The sequence below is a fragment of the Moschus berezovskii genome, chromosome 12 (assembly GCF_049115385.1).
Source record: "Moschus berezovskii isolate FMDL1 chromosome 12, NW_MosBer_1.0, whole genome shotgun sequence".
In the NCBI taxonomy this organism is placed as follows: Eukaryota; Metazoa; Chordata; class Mammalia; order Artiodactyla; family Moschidae; genus Moschus; species Moschus berezovskii.
In genome coordinates, this window is record NC_142471.1 from 91,923,073 (window position 1) to 91,936,958 (window position 13,886).

Here is a 13,886-nt window from a genome sequence, read left to right on the forward strand (position 1 = left end):
AATGCAGGAGACATAAGAGATGTGGTTTGACCCCCAGGTCAGGAAGATCCCCTGGAGGAGGGAATGGCAACCCACTCCAGCATTCTTGCTTGGAGGATCCCACAGACCGAGGATCCTGGTGGGATACAGTCCACAGCGTCGCAGAGTTGGACACAACTCAACTGACTTAGCATGCACACATGGCCCTTGAATCCTTTTCTCTGAATCTATCTCAGGCAAGCCTGAGCAAGTGGCCCATGAGAAGGAGCATTTCCTAAGCAACATGGGGACACAACCCGTTTGTATAATTGAAGGGGTTACTCAGAAAGAAGGAAAAAGAGAACAACACACACACACCCCTTTTCTCCATAGAGACAGCCAGGGTGGCTGACAGGAGCAAACGGCAGAGGCCAGACAGACTCTGGGGAGCGTTCCGAACGTCAGATTACAGGGAAAGTCTCACCAAGCCTTCCCAAAGTAGTAAATAGAAATAAACCCCCACCCCCAAAAAGCCTTCAAAATAGTTTTAATATTGTTCATGCATTTTCTATTTTTGTACATTTGACCATCTGAAGGATAATAAAGTTCTTCCTTGGACAAAATTTGATTATTCTTACTAAGTTCTTGGAGAGGGACAATATTTTGAGAATTTTTTCCCTCCATTTTAAAACAAAGCAGGAAGGCTTTCACTTCATGTTCACAACCTACCTCTGAACAGTGAATCTTACATGGCTCGCCACCCTTTCCTGGCCAGAGAGGTTTTGGATATGATCACAGGGAGAGGTGGTTTGAAGAAGAAAAGGTAGCAAGCTTTTAAGTGACCCTGACATCAGCAAGGCTTTGTTGGGTCATCACTCAGGTCCTGAGCACGTGTGTTGGGCTCCATGGCTCACTGCCACGTATGGAGGGCTCACTGCCATTAACTCGGACTTGGATCCTGACCTCCAGGACAATACTGTCTAAAAGAACAAAAAAGGCTCCCAAGACACAGCAAATACACGACATTAAAAGGCAACTGAATTCTTGGGAGTTCAGTCCTGGAGAGATGGAACTGGGAAGATGCCCTGAGGCTATGTCACAGTCTGGTGAGTTATGAGGATTGCTAAGCAGGTGGTCCCCAGTACCGATGGGCTATAGGGAGGCTGGACACAGAGCAGGCCTGGGGTTCTCCATCAAGGATGATTCTGTCATTTCTCCCCCAACCCAAATATATTCTGGAGACATCTGTGCTTGTCACCACTGAGAGGGGGGTCTATTGGCATCTCGTGGGTAAGTCTAGGGATGCTGTTAAACATCCTGCAGTGCACAGACAGCCCCAACAACAGAGAATTATCTGGCCCCAAATGCTGATGCTGCCAAGGAGGAGAGAGGGAAGGCAACATGGGGGTGGGGGGCACTGAGTCAGCTATGGTCAAGGTCACGGTGAGAAGCAGGAACCAGGAAGCAAAATATTCCCTCTTACTAGCGACCACGGAAACACCAGCCCAAATCTCAACAGAGCAGCAATTTTTCATTTGGAAATTTGGGAGCATTTGCAAATTAATACCTAATCTTGGCCAAGCATGAAAGGCACTCACCTAGGCTTCTCTTGGAGTCTAAACTGGCATATGTGTCAAGTACCTTAAAAAGGCTAATACTCTCTGATTTAGACATTCCATTTCAAGGGTATTTTTTCGAAAGGAAATAAGTCAGCATACAGAAACCCTTATAAGCCCAGTGTTCACATCAGTATTACTCCAAAAAGTGAAAAACGAGTCACTACTACTAAGGACCAACAATGAAGAACTAGTTAAACTACGGTATATCCATAAAGCACACCACTGCATAGTCAGTGAAAGCTATCTTCATAAAGTCCTGTTAATATCAGGAAAAATTTATGATACAGCATTGAGTGGCAGAGACCCAGAGGGAAATTACATATGCAGCAGGATCTCAGCCATTTGTGAGCAAAAAACAGACATGCATAGAAAGAGAATGGAGGACAAGACACCAAAATGTGAAACGTGATTACTCAAGGGTACTGAGCATTTTATTTTGCTCTTTGTTATTCACAGTTGCCTATAATGTATTATAGTCAGGAAAATAAATCTCCTGGTGCACAGAAATTTCATGAAGATAATGAAGGTTTGAGTGAGGAGAGTGGCTGTGGCCATGGAGAAAAAGGGATGGGCCTCAGAGACTTCCCACTTTCCACTTTGCTTTAATGTGGAAGCAAGGAGGAGGGAGGAAGCAAAGCTGACACTAACTTGTAAGCCTGGGAGCCAGGAGGTAAGGGGACCCTTACCAAGAACAGGAGGAAATCTGAGCAGAAAAGTGACCACAGTGGTCGGGGACATGCCATCAGAAGGCCATGGAACACAGCCAGAGGTACTGAGCACCCCCACCCAGGTAGCTGTGCATTCCTGGAAAATGAAGGTAATCGGTGCACCTTTCCTACAAACTTTCAGGGAGGAGTAACTAGATCAAAACCCATGAAGTATCTGGAACAGCGCAGGACACACAGCAAGACCACAGCAAGAAGAGCAGGGGCCTTGGTGACGGTAGTTCTAGCGACGAGTTGAAACGGCGGCTCCTGCCAGACCTTTGAACCTTAGCGTGCCCAGAGCCTATTGCCGCCTGCCCTTCTCGTTTCCTAGGTGCTCGCAAAACACTGCTGTGGCATAAAACATCTATTCTAGGGGGAACACCCCCCAAACCGTAACTCTGTCCTGGAACACCGTTTCAGGCTCTGGGTTCATGGGTCCAACTTTCAGCTTGCAGTTTGCACCTGCATGCCCCACTGACACTTCAGATACAACCTGTCCTCAGGGTACCTGGGATCTTCCACACCTCTCCTCACATTCTCCCCATCTGGATAACAAGCTTCTCCCCTGTTATTCAACATATATGAAGAGCTCTTAATATTTAACTGTCAGAAAGCAAACAACTCAAATAAAAAAACAGACCGAAACTTTTTATAGACACATCACCAAAGAAGACACACAGATGGAAAATAGGCATATGAAAAGATGCTCATCATATATTACCAGGGAATTGCAAATTATAACAGGAAGAAGATACAGAACTATTAGAACAGTCACAATCCAGAACACTGATACCACCAAATGCTGGCAAGGATAGAGAGTCACGAGAGCTCTCATTCATTACCGGTGAGAATGCAAAATGGTGCCGCCACTTTGGAAGACAGTTTGGCAGGTTCTTCAAAACCAGACACACTCTTACCATATGATCCGGCAATCAGATTTCGTGGTATTTCCCAAAGGAGTTGAAAACTTATGTCTACATGAAAAACTACACATGGATGTTTATAGCAGCTTCATTCATAATTGCCAAAAACTTGGAAGCAATCAAGATGTCCTTGTTTAGGTCAACAGATTAATAAAATGTGGTCCATCCAGACAATGGAATATCATTCACACTTCAAATGAAATGAGCTTTCACACAATGGAGAGACATGAGGGGTTTTCAATGCCTATTAGTAAGTGAAAGAAGCCAATTTGAAAAGGCGGCGTATAGTATGATTCCAAGTATATGACATTTTGGAAAGGGCAAAATTATGGAGTCATTAAAAAGATCAGTGGTTGCCAGAGTTTGGGTAGGGAAGGATTTCGGGGGGCAGCGAGACTATTCTATGTGATCCATGTCATTATACATTTTTTTCCAAACTCATCGGAGGTCCACACCAGGAGTGAATCCTAATAAAAGCTATGGACTTTGGGTGACAATGATGCATCAATGTAGGTTCATCGGTTGTAGCAAATACATCACTCTGCTGGTGGATGTTGAGAGGAGGGGAGGCTGTGAATGTTGGGGGGTGGCGTATGGGAAATCTCTGTACTTCCCCCTCAATTTTGCTGTGAACCCAGAACTGCTCAAAAACACAAAGTCTTTTTTAAAAGCCCCCAAATCTCCCAGTGCCCAAGCCGGGAAGTCAGATGTCATCCTTGCCACTGCCATCCCTCTTCTGACCTCATCGATACTCAAGACTTGTGAATCCCACCATCAGACTCTTTTCCCAGCCTCCATCCTCCCATACGACTCTCGTCTACTGCATGGCAATGACCTCACCCCCTTTATCCCTCACCTTCCGAAAAGGAAAGGTGATCGTCCTAAAGCATACACCATATCATGACATCTCACTGCTGTCAGGATACAATTGTCAATCCTTATTCCGGTCTCAAAGCCCTAGCCCAAACCATTTCACGAGCTTCCTTCTTCAGCCTCGAGCTTCAGCCTCATGGTCCTGCTTGCTATGCTGCAGACACACTGGCCTTCTCAGCATCTCAAAGATGCCAAGCTCATCTCTGCCTGGAAACATCCTCACACGCTGGTCCCTCATGTATATGTTTCTCAAGAATCACATACAGGGACTTCCCTGGTAGTCCAGGGGTTAAGCCTTTGCCTTCCAATGCAAGGAGAGAGGGTTTGATCCCTGGTCAGGGAGACAAGGTCCCACATACCAGAAAACCAAAACTTGAAACTAGCAGTATTGGAACAAATTCAATAAAGTCTTTAAAAATGATCCACATCAAAAATCTTTATTAAAAAAAAAGAACCACACACACACACTCCTGCATACAAAACAGGTAACCACCAAGGACCTACTGCAGAGAACAGGGAACTCCACTCAATACTCTGTAATAAACAATATGGGAAAACCATCTGAAAACGAAAGAATGAATGTATACATATAGCCGAATCACTTGGCTGTACACCTGAAGTGAACACGACACTGCAAATCAACAATTCTCCATTAAAACTGTAAAAATAAAAATGTCCCTTCCTCAGAAAGACCATCTTGGTCAGTCCCCTCTTCTAAACGGAAGCTTCCCTGTTTCTCTCTCATGGTCCTCTCCTCCCCTTAGCACCGACCACAGTCTATGATGACACACATGTCTAGGGGTATCGGTGGACGTCTGTGTCCCCACCAGAGTGTAACCTGCGTGGTGAGCTGACCATGTGTGGGTTTCCTGTCCGCTCTGTGGAACGGAAGGCTTGCCCATGGCCCCCCCAGGAGTGAGGGAAGGTTGTCTAGACAGGAGTCTGGTCTGGCACCCCCAGGAGGTGCCAGGGCTGGACACACATCCCAGCCACTTATCGAGGATGGGGAGGGGGTGGCAGGCAAGAGCCTGATTTTGCTGCTGATGTGTAAAGAGGCAGGAGAGCTGCGTGAGGTGAGGTAGGTGAGGCTCAGCGGGCACCTACCTCCGGGGAGGGGGAGGAAAGAATCAGAGGAAGCCAGACAGGGGCGGGTGAGAGAGGCAGAGGAGACCCCAGAGTAAGCGAGGTCGCCGGGAGAGAGCTTTGCCCTGTGACCCTGAGTACCTCTCCAACCTGACAACCAGACGTGTCTGAACAGCTCCTGTGACAGAAAACCAGAGCCAGGAGAGTGCATATGTTCACGTCCTAGGAGAGGAGAGAGCTGGCCTGTGTCTCTCGTTTCACAGATACAGACACGGAGACGATGAGGGGAGGAGACCGTCCGCAGCCACCCGGAGCACGCCTTGAGCAGGGGCTGGCGCCCCTTTTCTGTAAAGACAGTGGTAAATACTGCAAGCTCTGGGGGTCAGTGTCTGTCCCAGCGACCCAACACCACGGGGCAGTGCAAAGCAGCCACAGAACAGGGTGTGAAGGGACAACCACGGCTGGCTCCCAGTGGGGCTGGAGAAGACTCCCTTGTACAGCAAGGGGATCAAACCAGCCCATCCTAAAGGAAATCAACCCCGAACACTTGGCGGAAGGGCTGATGCCGAAGCTCCAATACTTTGGCCACCTGATGGGAAGAGCTGACTTGTTGGAAAAGACTGATCCTGGGAAAAGTTGAAGGCAACAGGAGAAGGGAGGGGCGGCAGAGGATGAGATGGTTGGACAGCATCACTGACTCAAAGGCCATGAGTCTGAGCAAAGTCCGGGAGATAGGGAAGGACAGAGAAGTCTGGCATGCTGCAGTCCTTGGCGTGAAGAGTTGGACATGACTTAGTGACTGAGCAACCACGTTCCAGTGAGACTTGATTGACAATGATGGGCCGAGGGCTGGTTCAGTCCCCGGGCTGAGGTTTACTCACCCTGCTCTCAGCTGTACACACCAGGGGCCCTGTTTCACTGTCCGTTGGTCAGAGGATTCTAAGGCTCCCTAGCTGCCCCTGCTATGAACGATAACACAAAATGCAAAATCTCATTCTTCTCAAGTCTCCTCTTACTGCTTCCCAGCAAGCAGGCACCGTCCTAAGATGGTGCACCTGGTCCTCAGCCATCTCCCCACGGCAGGAGGGCGTGCAGTCCCCGTGTGAGTGCTGGCCAGGCGCTGGCTGTGGGGAGCAAGGGTCCCCCTCCGGTTGAGAAGCACTGAGTGAGGAGCCCCAGGACTCCGCAGAGGGTTAGACGCGTCCTGCGGGCACTTCCGGCCACTGAGGGCACTGCCCACCCATCCCGTCCTTGGCGAAACAGCCCCTGAATCTGACCGCGTCTCAGCACCCCTGCCACCCTGTGCCCGAGTCACTGCTCTCGGCCCCACTGCTCAGTGTGCGTTTGTTGAGTGAACGTCAACAGCAGGACTAGTTAGGAAGAGCGAGAGCTTTTCCGAATGGCAGCTACACCCGAGAAGACATTCCAGGAAAGGGTTTGGGAAAGTCAGCATCAGTGAAGAGAGAGAGAGGGCTTTCCCAAGCAAAGGGAACGGCAGGGAGAAGGCAGAGAGGGCAAAACAAGAAGCAAGTGCCTCTGGGAAGTGGGGCAGTGAGGAGTGGATCTGCACGAGTAAACCAAAGGAGTTAGGTTTCTTGGAGTGCCTATAAAACAACAACAACAACAACAAAAAGAAACAAAGAAAAACCAAAACAAAAATTGTCCAGGGTGGGATTTCTTCATACAGGTGCTAAGATCCATACCCGCCCCACCCCCCAACGTCCACCACCACTGCCCCAGGTCCAGCCCTGAAAGATCCTCAACTTGTTTTAGAGAATTATGAGGCCACAGAGAGGAAAGAATGATTAAACTGTAGACCGGCCACCTGGGATGCACTCAGATCCTCTCCTCTGGGATGAAGGAGGTAGTCCCCCACTGCTGCTGGGGTCCTGCAGGAAGACAGTCCTTGTAAGTTCAGCATAACTATGGCAACCAGAAGGCTCGCCAAAGGTCACATGCCCTTCCCAGGACTGAGGCCCTGTCCCCTTGCCCCCAGAGTAACTCTGAAAGGCCACTTCAAATTCAGAGCCCTCCGAGGCTTTCATTCTGCATCACAGAACATTCATGTTCTAAAGCCATCAACATGCCCATCCACGAGTGCCATTCCAAGAGCACTGAGCAATAAATGTCCATTCATGGCCATCTCAGAGCTGGATTTCCACAGACTCCAACATGGAATAATGGCCAGCAGGGTAAACTTTGTCTTGGAGAATAGACAATAAGGAGCAGGCAAATTATAGCTGGCAAGTCAAATCTGGCCCACTGCTAGCTTTTGTCAACAAAGTTTTATTGGAACAGAGCCCTGCTTATTTATTTACATGTTGTCTGTGGCTGTTTTCATCCTACAATGGCAGAGCTGAGTAGTGGCTATGGAGACCATGTGACCTGCAAAGCCTATACTTAATTGCTACCTGGACCTTTCCAAAAAGAAAAAAAAAAAAAAAAGCTTGCCAATCCCAGTTCTAGATCATTTAAGAAAAAAGCTCAGTTGTAAAACAAGGGTTCCTCCTCAAATGTCTTCTGGCATTTCCAGCGAGAAGTCTTCCTGGGCTTGAGAGCTGAGTGTGATGCAGGCTTCTCTGGTAGACCTGGCATGTATACACACAGTGTCATGTAGCCTCCCCTTGAATGGTGGAAGTGGTTTCTTCATGAGATAAACCTCACTGCTACAAATGCGTTAGATCACGGCGTCAGAACGACAGTAAACACAGCACTCCTTCCGTGACCTGGAAGGGTTTCCTCCCTCTCCAGTAACTCCCAGCTTTGGCCACTAGTGACTGCAGGTCACAGAAGGAATGCTGTGCTTCTTAGTCTTCTGACAACTCCGCTGAGGACTTCTCAGACCAAGGCCACCATAGCCATTCTAAGATGGCGCATCCACCTGGAACATCGGTATCCACCTAGAACATGCCAACATGTTGGCAGACGGTGTCCACTCAACAGGGTCTTCTCCACAAGCATTGAAATAGAACCAGGTGGTTCTGGCTCATCTACTTGGGTGTCTCGGGAATAGCAGAAAGCTTCAGATCTAGACCACAGATTGGAAATGAAACTGGCAATAAGTAACATATGGAACTCGATATTGAATTAGGCATGCAACACCCAGTGAGGACAGAAACATCCAGGTCAACACTGCATGTCCCGCAGAACACCAGGAGAACAGATCTCAGGCTAGGAAGGACATCTGAGCCAGGAAGTTTTAACTGTGTCAATGGCACGGCTTGTTACATTTAGCTGGAAATTAACTGTGCTGCTTATTCTCCCAACACATTCTACCAGGGTAACTGGGCACCAAATGCTGGTCTTATTTATACACCCAGGAGCAGTGTTTGAGCATCACCTTGGACAGTGGTAATGGAGATGGGGCCACCACTGAGAGAGTCCCCACCTTCCTAACTTGATCTATTCTGCGCGCTCACTGAGGATGGCACAGCTGGAGCCAGACACACAGGACTGAGCTCAGCATGGCACCTCCTGGCCAGGTGGGCTCGGGCAAGTTATTTAACCTTCAAGCATTGTCTGTCTTTTCTCCAAAATAGGAATAATGATATTCTCTTCACAGAAGGACTTGCATGATTCAGAGTAATGAACACAGTGCATGCAGCCCAGGGCTTGGCCTCTAGATTTCCACAGTGTGTGTTGTAGGCATTGACAGGATGGTGATGGTGCGGTGGTGGTGATGGTGAAATGCTTCCCTACCAGCAGATGCCGGGATTGGTTGGCTGCCCACCTACCAGGTGCCAGCAGGATGCTTCTAACAGTGGAGAAGTAACAAACTTACAGGAACAGAGGAAATGAACAAAGAGGGAACCCATTTCCAAGCCTTCAGCCTGTGAAAAGACAGCAAGTAGCCCTGGGTCTGTTGAAAATGCGTGTCCTGGCAGACACAGCCAATCTGCGTTACACAAAGCACCTGAGAGAATCTCATTTTCTCTAATCTTAGTAATCTTTCTGGGTGTGTGTCCTGGAGGCTCTTTCAAGAATACAATTTATAGGACTGTCTGTCTGATGACCTAATAACTAGAGCTGAAATTGCTTTGCCTCCATTTGTGCAGAATCTCCAGGGCTGCACCTACCTTGCAGCAGACTGCAAGTCGGCTAGTGAGGACACTGCTCATTTGATATTTTGGAATCCTTCAGATACAAAGAGTCAGATTCTTCTGATGAACCACAGATGAACCATACTTCACCTATGAAGTACGAAGACCACTAATAGCATGTGTAGCCACAGGAGGCTGTCAAGAATGCCTCAGCTAAGATTCCAGTTTCAAATGAAAAAAACACAGACAGTTCCTTCGCGTTTTAATGAGCATCACCACTGTTGGCAAGTACTCGCATTAAGGTTAAAAAGCTTTGTCAAGACTGAAGGTCAGAGAGCTCACCCTTGCAGACTTGTGTTGACTGCGCTAGGACAGACTGGTAGTTAGAATCCGTGATGAGCTGTGCTTATACATTTCAGGCAAGGATCCTATCACGTGAACAAGAAGTGCTTTCTTGTCACTGGGAAGAAATGCATCCCATTGCAAATGAGTTTCTGAGTGAGAGAGCACAACATTATAGGGACGTGTGTGTGTGTGCGCATTTATACACATGAACACATGTATCCCAGTGAGCCCAAGGTTCTGTAACTTTGAACTTCATGACTGAGGGCCCAGAGTCACATGGAACCCCTTTCCCTTATAGATTTCATCTCAAAAAGAGCAGAATTTGTTAAAGCTTAAGGGAAGCTTCAAGAATACCAAATCCAACCCCTTCTGTAATTACCCAGATGAGGAAACAGGCTCGGAGAGTTAGTGTGGCTTCTCCATGTGCTGCAAAATAATAAATGAGCAGCTCTGAGAAAGTGATCTGCCTCCGTGAGATTCTCCTTCCTCAAAGGGTAGAGCAGGGCCAGGCGGGTTCAGTTCAGTTCAGTTCAGTTCAGTCGCTCAGTCGTGTCCGACTCTTTGCGACCCCATGAATCACAGTCTTTAGAGCCTCTCAAATGCTCCACACCTGCCTCATCAGGATTAGAGCTATTCTGAGGGAGGTCAGCTCAGGAGAGGTAAAAATTAACTCATACTTTTTGCCTAAGAAAGCCAGTTATAGGAGCAGTCATTTCACAAAGTCACAAGCAAAAACCTTCTCTGCGCCAAAGTCAAGAATAAGATGGGGGGATTTTCTTTGCTCATGCTCCTCTGAGATAAATGTTTGAGTCCTGGCTGTAGTGATTTTTAAGGCTCTTTTGTTGAAAGTGCTGTAAATCTAAATTATGATTTCATACCATGAGACGCTGCACAAAGAATAGGGTATGCTTCAACAGGGAAGCGTGCAACAGTACAGGCCATATATTTCCAGAATCTTCATCAACAGGGAAGAAGAAATGGCTGGCTTGAGAAATGTCTTTTAAAAGCCAAAGTGAGGCCCAGCTTTGCAACACTGATGGCTGCTTACATTTTCCTAGTTGCAATTAGTCTGCCTGGCTCCGAGGCATTCAACAGTCTCATCAGTTCTGAAAGCCATGTCAAATTGCCTTAAAATTCTCTGAGCATTCAATATATATAACTTGTTAAAATTAATTACATCATTTAACATTTATACACACATTATAGCTTTAAAATGTTTTACAGTCATTTTTATTAATTAATAAAGCTTTTAATGGGCAAAAATTGTACCATAAAATTATTACGCATATGCTACATACGCATTTTACTCAATTTCACTACTATTATCTTTAAATATTTTCCCCAAGTGGTAAGTCACTAATTCATAAACCAGAGTTTCTCACAGAAGTATGCACAAGGAAGGAAAGAAATCTGACCTCTGATTAAGGCCCACTCCACCTCCAACTCCAACCTCCCCAGAAACGTGATGGGTACCCAAAACAGCTGACCCTGGGAATTCTGCCTGGCCCTGGCCAATGGCAGAAAGGCAAACATCCTGGCCAGTTTGCCCCCAGAAAACGTAACTAAGGGGACAGAAAACTGCTGCTTTTGCCGTTTGGTATGGAGAGTCCCCACTTTGCCTCTTTTTGAAAACATCCCATAATTGCTATCCACACTCCAGACAGACACTCACACTCTCACATATATTCTCCATGACGAAGCCTGGCGGTCCAGGTTTCTGGGCCAAACCACCAATATCAATGACCCAACTGAAAAATAAACAGCACAGAGGCCTGGACACTTCCAGACACGCAGATGCTCAGAGCAGAGGGACAAGACAGCTGGGAGCGGGTGGCCCTTGGTTCTTCTCACCCTCCCTGGGAACGACAAGGGCCTAAAGGAACTTCACTTGGGGCGAGTTTCCTACTCATTACATATGGTCTGGAGCTACTGATGGAAACAAGTTCATGCAAAGACCTTTCATAATTTACAGAAGTGTCATCTAAGAACATCTACCCAATCAGACATCAATATGGAGCTACAGTCAGCTCTGAGTGGAGCAGATGAAGCCACTACTGAGAACTGCTTCTTGGAGTACCTGACCTAGAAGAAACTCACTAAGCACCTTGGCAATTACACCAGTGACCTGAAGCGGGGAGGGGTCTGCCCTTGGTGGCGCGGAGGATGGAAGCGTCGCTCACCTGCCGTGTAACTCCAGCCCGGGATGTGAATAGACAGTTGGTTGGCCTGACTGTGACCACGGGTGGGACAGCGAGTTGCCTCGTCCTCCTTCCATTTTCTCATGGTGATCTGGTTAGTTCCCGCCTCTGCATTTTCCGAAGGAGGAGAGCCTCTCCAAGGACACCTGCCAGCCCCCAAGTTCCCGAAACGCACCTGCCCCAACGATGGGTTTTCCTTCAGGAAACTTCCTTGCAAACCCAGGTTCCAGCGTGGGCCAAGGAGGTCCTGGGCTCCCTCCCGGAGCTCGGGCTTCAGGGCTCTGCTTCCAGGCTCCCGGTTCTCTGTGTCATCTACTCCATCTGGTGTCAGCCTGTGTGAACTGCAGCTCAGGTTGAGGGACAGGACGGATCTGTGCATCTTAGGGCCAGCAAGCTGAGGTGGCTCCATAGGGACCGAGAGAGACCTGTCCAGATAGTAGATGGGATTGGGACACGACTGGGACACCCTGAGATGGACACACGAGCTGAACGCCAGCGGGCTCTTTCCTGCCCGTGACCGCGAGATGCCTGGAGAAAAGTGATCCTCCCTGTGGTCCACGTTGGTGACCCAGTACCCATGTCCCTCACACAGCTGGGCATGGGCCTCGGGGACCTCCAACCCCATCACACAGCTGTTTCTGGAGAACTCTGTACAGGTGAAAGGCCCATGGTGCTGACTCGGATCGGCACTGCTGGCCAGAGCAGAGGGGTCCCCAAGCAGAGCATCCCGGGCCCTGCACTTGACACAGGGCGGGTCCCCAACAGCCTCCCACACCAGGGTGCTGGCAGGGGGACCCACACGCCTGGCTGTGATGGTGATGGACGCAAAGCCCTTCTGGGAACCACTGCACAGCTTCTCCTCCTTGGACGGTGGCTTGAGTCCTGGCTCCCCCACCAGGGTCTGAACTCCCAGTCCTCCAGGAAGGAACTCGAAGGCCCTGTTAATGGTGACTCTGCTGCGATTAGCCAGAGATGGCTTCATGGGATATGCACACGGCGCAGGCAGCGCAGCCCCATTTTCTTTTGATTTATTCTCATCAATCAGCTGTGAAATGACTATGGATGAAATCATTTTTGTATTCTGAGATGCCAGAGTCCCCTGCAAATGGAAAAAGATGGCAATTATTCAAGCAGCTTGTTGTAATACAGGCAGATAACTCTCTCAAGGGCCAAGAGGATGCTGGAGAGTGTCCTTCCTAACACTCAAGTGTTTCTCATCCAAGGCCTTTTATCACACACCTGACACCCACCACCTCTGAGCATCCGAAGGGCAGGAAACCCATATCTGCTTGTGAAATGATTAGACATTCTGCAAAAATTTCTCTGACTGGGGAATTGGTTTTGCTCTGCTGGTGTCTATACCGAGCTTATTTAATGGTGTCTGTGTGGATGGGGATGATCAGATTTCAACAGTCACCTTCACCAGGCCCAGGAGCACCTGGATGCAGGGTCACAGCTTCACAGCAGAGGGAAGATGCACTGTGCAGGACGGCTGGGACTTGTGGGAGATGAGTCCAGGCTCCTCCATGGGATCAGCACATGCGATTCCAAAGAGCACCTCGACTCTGACCTCAGTCCCCAACTCCCCAGCAGAGTCCTCCATCTCCACTGGGTCTACACTGGAATTCAGTCACTCACCCAGGCTCAACATCACAGGATCAAAGTCCAGAAACCAAAATTAACAGAAATCAAACGCCCAAGCTTGACAACAGCCCAGACTAACACAGTAATGACAGCACATAACAGGATGGAATGAGGGTGGGGGTTTGGGCCAAAACAGATGCAGTTTTGTGGCATTTCAATGCCCAGGTACCTGAGCATGAGTTCTTGTCCAGTATAATGATCAAGGGGCTGCATGCTTCGTAATCCTGACAGTCAATCACCAGTGTGTCAAAGCACCATGCTGTGATCTTTAATAAAGCATCTATCCAGGTCGAGACCAGGAAGAAGACTCTGCCGTCATTTTGATTTTATCACATGTGTGCACGAAGTACTGCAGAAAACCACACGGAAGATTGAGCATGTCTAGCACCAGGGGATGCTCGCGGGGTTCTGAGCCCCTGTGCTGATGTTCCTTATTTCAAGCGCTTCAGATGAACCCTTGCATACACTGCAAGGCACCCCAAATAACCCAGGGACC

The 13,886-nt window shown here is 48.4% G+C and overlaps 1 protein-coding gene across 3 annotated transcripts in view; it reads right to left on the bottom strand.

Moving 5' to 3' along the window:
• C12H10orf90 (chromosome 12 C10orf90 homolog) overlaps positions 1–13,886 on the bottom strand; it is a 258,213-nt gene that overhangs the window by 63,803 nt on the left and 180,524 nt on the right. For all 3 annotated transcript variants that reach the window (XM_088842544.1, XM_088842543.1, XM_055425902.2), the window contains one exon: positions 11,729–12,845. In XM_088842544.1, the coding sequence (XP_088698670.1) occupies positions 11,729–12,845 (1,117 nt within the window). The remainder of the gene's footprint in view (positions 1–11,728; positions 12,846–13,886) is intronic.